A 15,440-nucleotide genomic window follows, 5' to 3' on the forward strand; every position below is an offset into this window, starting at 1 on the left:
AATAGGGGAAACTACTATTGCCTTTAGTTTCAGAAGAAATGTGGGCAAATAGCAAAGGCAATGGCTCACATCCTTATGACAGATCAGATAAAGTGTGTTCTCCAGCATTGTAGAAAGACTGTCCACCCACACACCAATACAACAACGCATTTATGTGCAGAGCATGGATAAGTTAATCAGTTTTGCATCTCCTCTGCATACTCCACCCCTCCTAAGATCCAGTAGGAGGCGCTACTTCATGCTAATCAGCTCTGACCTTCAGATGATCAAGCAGGACACTGTAAAGCCTGAAAAAACAGCTACTCCCCTCTGCCTTTTAGCACTCTTTAGCTTAATGGAGAGTTTCACTCTCCCATTAAATGTTTAATGTTTCATTCTTGCTGCTGTGATTGGTGCTGTTGGAAAAGGCTGATTAGAGAGCGCTACCATTAAGTGTCATTAAATGCAAACACACAGCCTGCTTTTCAGTTCCACAACATTATCTAAAAGGAGGCCAATCTGTGCTGTTCTATGAGTCTGTGGAGGCTAACTAGAGGTCACAAGAGCTGAAGGTTACAAAGTGTTTTCTTTGCTAAAGGAGGGAAAAGCTAGAAGTGGCCATATATCCACAGAATAATGAAAAGGTCTTTCTATGTACTGCAGGGATCATAAATTTTAGCAGAGGACATAATGGCGGTAATTAGTGCCAAGTTGACAAAAATGTGAACTCTAATGGACACAGCAGTATCACCAGACCTAAGGCCACATCCACCTTTGTGAGTTGACATTCATAAAGAGATCCAAAAATGGACATTTTGTTCTTCTGTGAATTACATACTGGTCCTAGATTTGAGTTCCTGACAGAGATGTTCAAAAATATTTCAGATAAGTCTGAGCCGAGTGATGAGTCAAAGGGAAGCAAGTTCAAGTCTAGTCAGGGATCATTGTAATGAGAATCTGAGCTGAGTCAATGGGCTATGATTCAGTTACAAATAATGAATCACTAAGGATTGTGTTGAATCACAAAGCACCGAGACATGAGTTTATTCAAGTCCTAAGTCACTAAAATGGGAGTCAGAATAGAGTCACAAATAACTGGAATGAGAATCCATGCTGAGTCACAAATCACTGAAATGGGAGCCTGAGTTGAGCCACAAGTCACTGGGATGATTCCCTCAAATCTTGATACAGAATACAATTTTACAGAATAAACACATTCTTTTCAGTGTTTGCGTCTCTCAGTCATTTACATTTAATGGAGCCATTGTTCACCATTTTTTGCTAACCTTCACAGAGCCAGTGAAGACAAGTACTTTTGGATTTTTTTTTTCTGCAAGAAACCAACAAAGTTTTAATTTCACTGAAAATTAAACCAACATAAAATGGTCCCCATCCTCAGCACAGTAAGCAAACTCACAGCTTAGAGCCCTTCCAGTCTGATGAGTTTCTTTAATGCATAATATTAGTTTCTGGCTTTCATTCCATCCACACCAAGCCGTACACTGGCTGTAATTAACTTCATATAAATATCAGTTACAGCTCTGAATCACCACACACGCAGTGCGTGCAATCATTTCTGCAGTATTCAGAGCAAAGTGTCAGGGCCTGAGGAACACAGAGGGTGAGGCGGATCGATGGAAGACAAACAGCTGTTGGATGTTGCGATTCCATTACTCCCCTGCAGTGGATCAAAACATTTCCGGTGCCAGCAGTAAGCAAACCTGGCCTAGCCTAGGCTCAGAGAGCTGCCCCACTGCGAAAACATAGCTGTGTCTTGCTGGAGGCCACAAGAAAACTGCAAAAACGAAGAAAATGGACCTCCGCTGAGTCCGGAAAACAGAGAAAGCCACCGTGTGTGATCAGTACAATATTCAGCAGGCAATGAAGCAGTGTAGTCATATGTCTATGGCAGCACTCCCACTGAATTCATCTGTACCATACCAGCAGCTTCCATATGTCTCTTATCAATGGCTGAATGAGCTCTTTCTTCTCTTCATATTTGCCTCTATCTGATCTCTTTCACTTTGTCTCAGCTGGCCTTTTTCCTGATGAGTCAGAGAGAGAGAGAGAGAGAGAGAGAGAGAGAGAGAAAGTATAGACTGAGTTTGAGAAAGTGAGCTGGAGAGAGACAACAGGTGAGAAAGCAACAGAGATAGGAAAAGACTGACAGCAAGAGAGAGCGAGATAGAGAGAGAGAGAGAGAGAGAGAGAGAGAGAGAGAGAGAGAGAGAGAGAGAGAGAGAGAGAGAGACAGAGAGCGAGTCTGGCAGTCAGAGCTCCTGCAGGAGTGCAGTAATTTACTTTTTTTTTTAATTTAAGAGCATGTTTCTGTCTCCAGCAGCCTTTCAGCTTTCCAACATACACAGGAGAACCGCTCCTATGCTTTAAAATAGAACACACTTTCCCGACCAGGAGAGAAGGGGGGGAATCAGTGTGATCTCTATTAGATGGGGCTTTCACCGCTGATGTCAATTCACTTCACTTTTACAGCATAGACTGTTAAGACCCAAACACTTTCCTGTTTTAAACCTGGCAAAATTAAAGTCCATTTGAATTTCAGCATCATTACATTCATTTTTATTAGGGCTGGCCTGAATTATTATTTCATACACCGTTTTCACCCTAATTTAGTCAGCGCCAATTCTACACCTGTGAATCCCCAGTCACACAGTTTACCACCAGCCAGGGAAGGGGAGCGCAAGCTTCCCTCGAGACATGTTTTATTTATTTTTATTTGTAGTCACATTTATCTAGTGCCTTATCTAATGATAACCAAGGATGCTTTACAATCAACAGTACACAGAACGCCATTCCAATCATCATCAATCCACACACACACCACACTGGCGAGAAGCAGCTGCCAAACGCATACAGCGTACTCTCAACAGAGCGACTGTCCACCTGGAGGACTGCACTAGGGATTCACCCATGATAGCCAATTTACCTAACCCCCATGTTTTTAGACTGTGAGGAAATCTGAGACCCCGGAGGAAACCCACATAGACATGGAGAACATGGAAAATCCACCCAGCTGGGACTTGAACCTAAGATCCCAGCACAGGGAAGCAATTATGCTAACCACCAAGCCACAACGATGCACAATGAGAACCAACTACTGGCTTTTTTAAAAGTGTTGTTATCACAAACCTCTGAAAAGCACACACTCAGAGAAGAAAAATAACATTGCAGATCATTTACACACATTCGTGCTGAGGGCCATCCAACCCACACACAGATCGAGGCTAGCTGCTTTGTATGGGACCCCCAGCCTGAGATGCCTGGAGCAACACGGGATCAAACGGACAATCTTCCAATGATAAGACTGATGCTTAGAGGCACGAACAATCTGAATATTTGAATGTTGAATGTTAGAAGGATTTGGTACATTCTCTCTGTGTCTGCATAGGTTTCCTCCACTTGATCCAGTGATTTCAGACAGGCTCTGGACCCTAGTGACCTTGAACATAAATATAAATATTGAATATAAATATTTAAGAGTCTTGTCTAAAAATGTTTTGAATTAAATGTTCACATTTCTTTACCTTTTTCATAATCAAGTCATCCACAGACACTTGTCCCTGACATTCTATTCTCCGGCTGGTTCTCTGCTGAGGAATGCACAGTAACACAGGCTGTCTGCACAAGACTAAAGATTTATTTCACCATGTTTCAACAAAATGCTTTTTCAATTAAATATTTTTACTGAAGTGTTGCCTCAGAGTGAGCTTTGTCCAGGAGTTATCACTGTGTATAAGGTTTGTTTTTTGCAAAACATGTGAACGGCATGATGCTGGAAATGTCATATACAAAACTGCACACAAGTTAGAGATCATTTCATACATTAAGTAGATTACTCCATACAAGTGTGTCCAACAACTGCATTTATTCCATTCTTGCAAAGCTCAGAAGTTCAGTCATTGAAGTAGTTTGTGTTTTCTACCAATGAAATAACTTTAATTCTATAACATCTTACTACACATTTCAGATGTGCAAAACTCTTTTTTGTGCTTTTGTATTTCCACTTGGGTCTCTACTACTTCTATAATCACTCCAAATGCGATAAAATAATAATAATAATAATAATAAAAACATCCATTCTTTTTCTATGAGTCAGTTGAAAGATTTTCGTGTCAGGAATCATATTCTTCTACGAGCCTTTTGGATGGCTCCCTTATTGTGATATCACAATAAGAAAATTTGCATAGAATCACCCTGGCACCACCCCTTCCCTGCCAACCCCCACCAGAGCTCCACACACTAGATTAGATGAAAATCTGCCATTTTGGTCCGCTGGTTTTACAAGTGAGAGGGGCGTGGCCAACAACAGCTTATTTGCATAAAATTTACAGAGCCTTTAACCAGCTCGTTCTGAAAGGGATTGAAACTGGCAAGAATAGAGCTGGTGAGATCTTGTTATGTGAGAGTGATTCTAACCTGTTTAAAAAGAGGCCTTTAAGACTTACTTAATACTGGTGAAAAAAATGGTCAAAATCATGAAAAATCCATCCATCCATTATCTGTAACCGCTTATCCAATTTAGGGTCGCGGGGGGTCCAGAGCCTACCTGGAATCATCGGGCGCAAGGCGGGAATACACCCTGGAAGGTCAGTCCTTCACAGGGCAACACAGACACACACACACGGACACTTTCGAGTCGCCAATCCACCTGCAACGTGTGTTTTTGGACTGTGGGAGGAAACCGGAGCACCCAGAGGAAACCCACGTGGACAGGGGGAGAACACACCAACTCCTCACAGACAGTCACCCGGAGCGGGAATCGAACCCTCAACCTCCAGGCTCCTGGAGCTGTGTGACTGCGATACTACCTGCTGCGCCACCGTGCCGCCCTCATGAAAAATCTTTTGACAAAATCTTTTCATTGTTATTTTCAATCATATGAACATCTCACATGCCCAAAATACACATTAAAAAAAAACTACCTTAACTGATAACTGAAATCATTTACAGCTAAGAAACACCAACATTAGGAAATACTTCAATTCCTCAAACTTATCATACCATTAGGTATGAATTATCCATTTCTTATAATGAGGAAAAAAAACATAAGGTGTCTGCATATGTAGATATGCTTCAATCGCAGAAAACAAAAAGCAAACGGAAAAGCAAAAATGCTAACTTCATCTCAGTGATGGGTCATAGTTATATTGCAGAAGAGTGAAATGCCATCTATGCGCTCCACTGAGATCACTGCTTGTAATAAGATTCTGAGATGAAAGAGCATCATTTGAACATAGCCGTATATGATCCAAGTCTTAAGTTATCAAGCTACTGCAAAGTATTCTTTATTCTTTTTTTAATTATTTTTCTTCTTTTGCAATCTAAGCCATACACTAGGCAAGGCAGGTTTATTTATAGAGCACCTCTTGTATACAATGGCAATTGAAAGTGCTTTACAGACATATTGCAGTGAAAGTATAGAGATAATAAAGCAGTGAAATAGACATAGTAAAATAAATAAAAAGGCAACAGAGCTACTGGCCTTCCCACCTCTGAGGAGATAACAAAGGAAATGCCAGTCTTCCCTCACCCAAGAGAAATTAGAATAATAAGGAAAAACTGTGTTCCTGCCTTGCGCCCAGTGATTCCAAGTAGGTTCTAGACCCACTGCGACCCTCAACTGGATAAGCAGTTACAGATAATGAATGAATGAATGAATGAATGAATGAATGAATGAATGAATGGTAATGCTGTATGTATGTACATGAATACCCATTGACAAGTGAAGTAATAATGCCCATTTTCTCATGACATTGTCACCTGTCAAGGGATGGATATATTTGGCAGAAAGTGAACAGTCTGTTCTTCAAAGATGTGCTGGAAGCGGGGAATAATGCTGAGCATAAGATTCTGAGCAACTCTGACAAGGCCCAAATTGTGATGCCGTAATTTAACGGTCAGAGCATTTCCTGACTATGTTGCTGATTCACTGGTTGTCTTTCCTATGAATACTTCTGTAGGTACTAACCACTACAAAATATGAACTCCCCACATGTCCTTACATTTAAGTTGCTCTGGTAAAACATTACAATCATCACAATTTGGTCCTTGTCAGAGTCGTTCAGATCTTTGTGTTTTTCCATTTCTTCCTCCTTCCAAAGCATTACCTACAAGAAGTAAGTGCTCACTTGATGCTGAATATATCCTGCCTCTTGAAAAATGCCATTTACTTGACAAGTCAGTGGTCTTAATCATGTGGCTGTCAGGTATAAAACACCTTCTCACTGAGGCTGATTCACATGTAATATGATTTAGCTGATTTATAGCCTAGAGATATGTCATCTTCTTATAATTTTAGTTGATTATGTCACAAGTTCTGGGGTATAATAAAATACCACATATGACTCAATGCAAAAATACAACCCAATTCCAATGAATTCAATTTTTCAACCTATATTCAATTGAATACACTACAAAGACAAGATATTTAATGTTCAAATGGATAAAATTGATTGTTTATTGCAAATAAAAATTTTGCAAAAAACAATAAAGTGTATCTATTTGAACATTAAACATCTTGTCTTTGTAGTGTATTCAATTGAATATAGGTTGAAAAGGATTTGCAAATCATCGCATTCTGTTTTTATTTATGTTTTACATAACATCCCAAATTCATTGAAATTGGGGTTGTATTAGAGTTAGGCTATAACTGGCACCATGTTGTTTTGCTTCAATATATCCATGTGTTGTATATTTTCTGCTTATTACATTTTATAGCCCACAAAATGTATTACAAGCTGCAGTCCTGAGGACATATATATATATATATATATATATATATATATTATTATTATTGAGGACAGCAATGTCCTGCTTTATTCACACCATTATGTCTTGACTAGTGTGGTGATAGTGAGTAGGGGTTCTGCAGATGCTCTGCAATATGCTATGCAATTTATGGGAATAATAAATGCTTTAGGGCTCTTACATTAAGCCATGCCATTAGTGACAACTTCAAGTTTGCCCATTTAAAGACACTCATGTGTCCAGTATGGAGGCTCATAGATGTCTGCAATGCAAAGCGATCAAGAGGAGCCTTTCATACAAAACTCTATACATTTTTTAATCTGATATCTCCTATATATACACTATTCACAGACCTATACAGGAATGAACCTGAAGTTTAAACTTTATCCATATTTGCACCATAACCAAGGCCAACTTGTAATTTGAACTTGAACGAAATCCACTCTCATGCAGAAACAAAAATAGCTCAGTGTCTGCAGTTAATTAATAAGGGCTTAAATTGACCAAAAAAATGCCATGCAATGATAACTGATATTTGGACGGTTTTCCTAATGCCCCCCAATATTCAGATATTCTCAAATATACTGAGGTTAAAATAAAAACATTTCACTCACTAGTCTTGACGACGGAGCTGGAGTAGTCAATCAGGGTGGCCCTACTTTCTTTAGGTACCTTAGCATTACTGAGGTGCTCTTCTTATTCCTGTGCCATTTAAGGTGGTGCAGGTCCCAAAACCACTGCACCATTCATGTTGAAAGACAAAATTAAAATAAGAAGCCGTCAAGGTTTTCCCATCATTTGGGCTTTCTTAATAATAATCTTAAGGGAGTCCTTTCCATATTTAAGAATTAATTTCTTGTTTGTTTTTCCCAATTAAGCATAAATGATGCCACAGTTCATGAGCCTGCATCATTTAAGGTGGACAGGAGAACTTGAACAAAAATTGACTGGGTCTTTACAGCATTTGGTCTTCCTAACTTTTCAACTTCCTTTATTTAAGCATCTTAAGTGAGACCTTTCTATTATTTTCCAGCTTCATGTTCAAAAATGTTCTTGTTCCCTAATGGGTCCAGCCATTACTTTCTTGCACCTTCACCACTTAAAGTAGAATGGGAAAATTCTAACAAATAACAGAGAACTAAGAAGCTGAGAAGATTACAGCTTTGTAATGTTAAGGAACGTAAATCAGGTCTTTAGAGGTGTGTTCTGCCTTATGCCACAGGTAATTAATAACAAGAAAGTCTCTTTTAATACTTAAATAAAGAACCCAAAGCTGAAACGGTGGTTATATTGACTCAGAAAAACAGAAAGCACTGGAAAGTTTTGCTCAGTGATTAACAATAAAAAAAATGAAAAATGAAAAACCATTTCCTAAACCTTGGTCATAATATATGGACTTCTTATCATATAATAATGTCTAGATTTCTGTTTATATGATTTTGGTTATATTTTATTAGTCAAAAATACTATAAAATATTAATAATAATAATAATAATAATAATAATAATAATAATAATAATAATTAATCGAATGAGTTGGTGAATTTCCTTTCCCCCCTTAACTAAATAGAATGCTGACTTTTGACCTTTCCAACATTATCAGTTTCTTTCACTGGCACAATTCCCCCACTCCTCAAGCTCACATTTTATTTCCAATAAGTGGTCAGAGGGATTTTCCCCATGTGACATCCACACATATACATACACACACACAAACACACAAACAGCAAGCATCTGGGTTTTTGAAACAAACCCATTGTTCTTGCAAAATTTGGAGGTGTTCCAGTCTTTTTGAAGTTCCATCCAGCTCTTCGTTACCTGGCTGCAGTAATCCCCTGCTGATGTTCACTAACACTGCTGGGCTTCCCCAGGAGAGCACAGTTCCATTAAGTGCAGTCTGTACTTTTCTAACCAGCCTCACATTCATCATTACTCCACAAATAAATAACATTAACACTCTAGCAATAACGATCAATGAGGGGTCATTGGTTTGTATTTTGACTAATACTGCAGCACAGGGCAGGGTTTCTTAATGATTCGACCACGGGCCACAAGCGGTCTTCAAGGCATTTGTAGTTTTTTTCCACCTCCCCCCATAGTTTAGGTTTGTTTCTCTGCTCGTAAACAGGTTGTATGTGAGGTGAAGAAGCCTTGATGACCTCTGACACTTGGTGCAATGCTATAGAAGCTGGGTCCTCTAAAGTCAGCAACACAAATAACTGTACAGACAGAGACAGAAGACAACAGTTTATCCACTTGGCAGCAAAATGCAAATGTCCTTAAGCTATTATTTCCAAGCATACGAGAATTGGATCCAGCTACTCTAACGGACAGAGACTCTAAACTCAAAATATCACAAATGTAGCTCTTCAGGCATTTTAGCTCCTTTCATCCACTTCTTCAATGGTCAGAGGACAGTCCACGCACTAAAAATATCTAGGTAACAGCATCCTGTGACCAATCACGAAAGACTAGTCAGTGACGAAGGCAAATAGTGCAGAAACAGCATGTGGAGCAACAATGTTGATGTGTCCAGTACAGGCTCAGTATTTAAAAACACCTGCCCCACTGCTGTGTCTGATCCACTCCTACCAGCACGACACACAATAATACACCATCATGACAACTGTGCACTAAAGTGTCACCTAATTCATACCTGTCCTATGGTGTTACTGTGGGGTCCTGACCATTGACAGAGTATGGATTACAACAGATGGATTACAGTCTTTAATGGTAGAATAAGGGGTGGCACGGCAGCACAGCTGGTAGTGTTGCAGTCACACAGCTCCAGGGACCTGGAGGTTGTGGGTTCGATTCCTGCTCTGGGTGACTGTCTGTGAGGAGTTTGGTGTGTTCTCCTCGTGTCTGCGTGGGTTTCCTCCGGGTGCTCTGGTTTCCTCCCACAGTCCGAAAACACACGTTGGTAGGTGGATTGGCGACTCAGAAGTGTCCGTAGGTGTGAATGTGTGTGTGTTGCCCTGTGAAGGGCTGGCGCCCCCTACAGGGTGTATTCGCACCTTGCGCCCATTGATTCCAGGTAGGCTCTGGACCTGCCATGACCCTGAACTGGATAAGTGGTTACAGATAATGGATGGATGGATGGTAGAACTACAATCACCTATGTGATCAGAGGAACTGATATAATGGACAATGAATGCAGAATGATGGAGCCATGACAAAGCTACAAGCTTCCACCTTTGGAAAATGTTAAAATAATGAATTAATTTAAAACAATTACTCATGAACCCACATCTCAAGAAAGCTATTGTTCTGCACCTTATTGGAAACATCAATGAAGGTGCCAATAGTGGGTGCCATATTATTGTGTTTAATATCATTTCCTGTCACTGGGATTTTAAAATCAACATCTATATCATTAATTAGGCTGCTTCTAATTAGTCACTGTGAAATGTAGGGTGGATTTATTTGACACATATTTTTAATAATGATAAAACAAGTGAATCCTTATGTCATGTCACCCACATCAGCCTTAAATGTCAATGCTCATTACCTCATATGCACCAGATTTAATCCATGGTCTATATTTAAAAATATATATGTTAAATAAATAAATGAATAAAACATTTAATGATTAGAATGTGTAATTGCTGCCAGTGACAACAAAAGCACTATTTAATATGGTATTATTATTATTCAGTACAACCTATGTCAGAAGTGTGGTTTATAAATTTTCAGTCCATAGTGACCAAAATAATGATGAAAAGCTAGTGTTGTGCAAAAACCCCATTAAAAGACCTGGATATGTCAGAGATCCTTTACAAAACCTGCTGTAAATAATATGACCATCCCTGTGCGAGGAACCTACTCTGCAACTTGAACTGATTCATTCAAGGACTTCAAAGCAGTCATGTGAACTGCACTACACAGACAAAACGTAAAACATAAACATATTCATATTTTGCTAATTTTTGGGGGTTTAACTTGCATACATGAGATGATCCTCAACTACCTTAAAGCACCATGAGACCAAACATAACTTTACCACACAGACAACCTGCAGGAGGAGCTTTTAGAGAGAATTAAGCAGGCGTGACATAGAGGCCTGTCTTCAGACGAGTCCAATAATAGAGCTTTTATCCTCATGGCCCAGTGTCCAGCAGCACTCTGGCCATGAATAGTGCACTGAACAGCATAATTACACAATCGCTAGCAAGAGAAAATGCTTCAGATATGTCAATTGCATGGTTAGTTAGACCTTCAGTGCAAATGTTATGCTATGCTACCACAGGAAGTGTCCCTAAGAGAATGTGTGTGTATATATATATATGTGTGTGTGTGTGTGTGTGTGTGTGTGTGTGTGTGTGTGTATATATGTGTGTGTGTGTGTGTGTGTGTGTGCTATATGAGTAAGAAATGTGTACATTTCAACAAGGGTTTCAGTGAAAATATATAAGCGTAAATGATTCTGATGATGCAGCTGCTCCGTGTTGGCTCTCTGTGTGTGTGCAAGCTCGCTTCTGTGTTTTCACACACATCTGCGTTTGTACCCACCACTCACACATTCCTTACAGACACAACACACTTTATCTCAGTTATGGCTGATAGCAGCAAATATCAGTTAAAGTCCAGCTGTACAGACACGAGAGATGATGCTCAAAACACATGGCCACTAATCACTGCTGTATCTCTCTCTCTCTCTCTCTCTCTCTCTCTCTCTCACACACACACACACACACAGGATGGATGAGAACTCTTTCCTTTAATCATCTAAGAGGGAACTTTCAAACACAGCAGAAACAGCTCTGCATGCCCACTTTTCATAAAAAATATTTACAAAAATCTGAACGTTCAAACTTATTAATATTCAATAAACTGATAAGTGATTGCCACTGCTTTAAAATGAACTCATTGCTGACTGATATTCACACAGATGCACACACCAAATTGTCATCAGGAATTACAATGCCAAGGGTGGGGTAAAGGGATTTAAACCCCCTGGCATTGGGCTGTGGAGAATACAGTGAGAAAAGAGTCCAAACCAAATTAAAGACATGTTTTAAGGGATGTTCGCGAAAAGTCATCTATTATCATCATATCTACATCAGTTTAATGCTGATTTGTATTTCAGACTTCTCTAATCCTCACACACACACTACACACTGAACTGGAGCTCCTGTTCAAGCTGTGTGTGTCTGACGATAATATGTAAAGACATATGGCATGGTCTGAAAAAAAAAATAAAAATCCTGCCAAATCTGGCTCCACACTTCTGACTTCTGCTGCTGAGTTACAGAATGACTCAGCAGTGTACAGACCCCTGGTATTAATGATTGTACATCTTATTTACCAAATATCCTACATAGTGCAGCTTCTAATAAGCAATAACAGTTAATATCTGCCAACAAAATAATTCATTATTTGAGCCCTAACAAAAACCTACAGAAACTCACAAATACAAACACGAAAAAACACACAAACAAACAGTGTGTCATCTGTAGGGGAATGAAAATAGGGCCCACTGGAGGGAGGGAGGAAAGGAGGGAGAGAGTGAGAGAGAGAGAGAGAGAGAGAGAGAGAGAGAGAGAGAGAATGTGTGTGTTGCCTGCAGTGATGGCACTGGTGGGACATGGTAACCGTGGCGATAGCTGGGAGAATGGCCCAGACTGGATCTGCTTCATCTGTGCCATGCTGCCCATCATTACCGCTGCTATGAGATGAGGTGGAATTAGCTCAACAGTAATTATTCCTGATGTGCTGTAGCGGGATCAGGGAGAGACTGCCAAAATTCCTGCCACCATGGAATTAGGGGGAGAATTATGTGAGGTGTGGCAGTGTTGTATGTGTGTGAGTTTAAGTGACTGTGGTTTTGTGTATGTGGGCCAGGATTAGAGCAAGCCCATCTGTGTGATTAGAAACAGAGAGTGTGTGTAGCACATCACAGCATCACAACATCATGCTATTAGAGAAACAATGCCTTCAGTCCAGAGAGAGAAGGTAAAAGAAAAGGGTACATCATCATAACACTGTACCACTGAGACTTCTGAAAACAACCAATCCAGCTGTGCTCATCCATGCTTAACCGGAGAAGAACAGAAGTAAACATAGCTTTGTGAATATGTAATGTATGTAAGTCCATGTAAGTGCTTGCCAACATAATTATGCATAAGGCATATGCTACACTTTGAGAAAAAGCGTTCTATAGAGCACTAAAAAGTTCTCTATTATCTGTATTTGAGTGCACTTTCAAAATATTTTTAACTATGTCAAAATACTTGGCATATTTCTCACTTAATACTTAAAACTGTAGAAATATTCACTTTAAAAGAAAGTAAGACAGAAAGTGCATGTGGGAATAAGAAAGCAATGATCGTGTGAGACACTGAGAAAGGGTGACAGATGAGTGAATGAGTGGAAGAGAAAGAGAAAAAAAGAAATTATCAGTACATAAATCATAATGTGAGTGTGAATGTACTGTGCAGTAGCGAGCTGAAATGATGCGGTCCTTGATGCAGAAGTGTTTGGCACTTGTGGAAAAGACTGTGGTGCTGTGTTTGTGTGTAGCTGGGTGAGAAAGAAAACGAGACTGAAGGAGAGATGTAAATGTCAAGTGGACAGCTAAGCGAGGGGATTTGATCTCACCTGAACTCCACTGCTGCATGGAAAACATCCCAGTGGCTCATACACATACACACAATAATGAAATAGGAAAGTATTCTATGAGCCCACAAATAAACCTATGTCTAAAACCTATATATGAAATCTAAGGCAGTGGTCGGATTTGAAGATATCAAATTTGGCCACTTCAGACTGGGAGGCTAAGACTAAATCAGTTCACTTTCCAGGATATGATCACAGCAAAATTACATTTAATTACTATATTCCAACTAGTGCAGCCAAATCAAAACTGTCAGGTCAACGCACGACGATGTATGCATACACTGACATACCTCTCGCTCTGTCTCCCTGTGTCTCTCACTCACACAGGCAGTTCTGTATAGATGCACAGGGATATAGACTAGTCTTTCCTCTTACACCCAATGTCTCCCATAGCAACATCTAAAAGTGCTGAATGATTGCTAAAGGATGAAATATGAAGATGCTCTCTCATTACAACCGGTATTTTTTTTCTCTCCTTCTCTCTCTCTCGCTTTAATAAAATGGCAAGCCGTGGGCGACAGATACATCCAGACTGTTCAAAGACCCTCTTAATCGCCTTGCATCAGAACACACCAGTGAGGCATAACAAAAAGTGTAAGGGGAGGCGAACTTCCTTATTGATGATGTTTCTTCGAAGACCCAGGAATACCAAAAATAAGCCGTTATTCCTCAGTTTATCTCGTCAGGGGATGGAAAACCAAGCAAACTTCCCCTTATCTGACAAATAGCAGAGGACAGCGAGAGATAGAGAGTAGGAACTGGGGTCTGGAATCAAAGAAGCAGTTCGATCAGTGGAGCAGTGGAATCAAAAGTCTCACATTGTCTTTCTTGTTATCTGGAGTAGCCATAGGGCGAACCTTTCTTCTGGCAAGGTGTTGCATGTTGAAAAAGTCAGTTTTTCAAGCTGAAAGTTCTTTTTTACCTCTTTCAAACAGCCAAAACACAGCAGATCATAACAATAAACCAAACAATCTTTTTTCTCCTTTCAGTCCAATTTATTGAACGAGAAGGTGTTTTTTTTTTTTTCCACACACACAAATGAACACCCACACACACGCAAGGGACCTTCCTGCCTGGCTGGCTACTGATCACACAGAATAGATGATAACTTATCTTATTCATCATCTTAGAAAGAACTTTGCAGGGCAGAAATAATTGGTGGGATTTGCATGCTGGTGCTGCATCAGAATATTCCAACTACTCCAAATACTATAAGTGAAAAACCACAATGTGCGCAAGATATATTGAGGAATATTCTAGAATTGCCAGAATCTAGGGAGAGCCTAGTACCTACCAAGAACTGCCTACTCCTGCAGAAAAAGGAACATGACTGCCACGCCAAAGGACCAATCACAAGTCTGCTATTTTGGCATGACATGTAGGAGGTAGCAGATAGCCAATCAGAATGCAACTGTCAGAATCCTGACAGTGTAGCCAAATCAACGCACTTAAAGTTTCAGACTCTCTGTAAATTTGTGGGCGGAGTGTCTGTGGCTAAAACTAACTGAGTGAAGAGAATAAAGACCACTCGACTTGAACTGAAAGATCACCCAAAACTATCACATCACACATTAGCAGCAAAAAAGCCAGAGGAAACCCTTTCTGAGGATGTACTCACATGGTAGAAGGCTATTGCTTCTCTGTCCAGGGCCCGGCTGACAGACACTTCACCTGTCTTTTTGTTGATGCTGAAAACACCCTTCGGGTCCTGATCTGCCCCCTTCCCTATCAGTTGGAAGATCTGGTCCCCTTTCATATCAGATGATATCACCTGCATCATTATAAACAGCAAATAAGCAAAAATAACACTACTTCACAATCCAATAACACATCACAACAGTTTACTTATTTACATGTGCACTGGAGCTATTAGGCAAATGTAGCTAAGTAAAAGAAGCTTATATATCAGCTTATATATACAATAGAGCTGCTGTGCAATTGAAATTGTGCCCTCTGGACTGATTAAGGAGCATACAATATACACGGGATGAGTTGGCGTGACCCAGGAGTGCATTTATGATCAGAAATTACTCAGTGATATATACGTACAGGCTGATGAGCAATTACATTTAAGCCTCC

At 39.9% G+C, this 15,440-nt stretch overlaps 1 protein-coding gene across 1 annotated transcript in view; it reads right to left on the reverse strand.

Annotated features, from left to right (window-relative positions):
- cdh13 (cadherin 13, H-cadherin (heart)) overlaps nt 1–15,440 on the reverse strand; it is a 508,194-nt gene that overhangs the window by 249,218 nt on the left and 243,536 nt on the right. The window contains exon 5 of the mRNA XM_066685111.1: nt 14,980–15,132. Coding sequence (XP_066541208.1) covers nt 14,980–15,132 — 153 coding nt within the window. The remainder of the gene's footprint in view (nt 1–14,979; nt 15,133–15,440) is intronic.

Source organism: Hoplias malabaricus, chromosome 11, assembly GCF_029633855.1.
Source record: "Hoplias malabaricus isolate fHopMal1 chromosome 11, fHopMal1.hap1, whole genome shotgun sequence".
Classification (NCBI taxonomy): domain Eukaryota; kingdom Metazoa; phylum Chordata; class Actinopteri; order Characiformes; family Erythrinidae; genus Hoplias; species Hoplias malabaricus.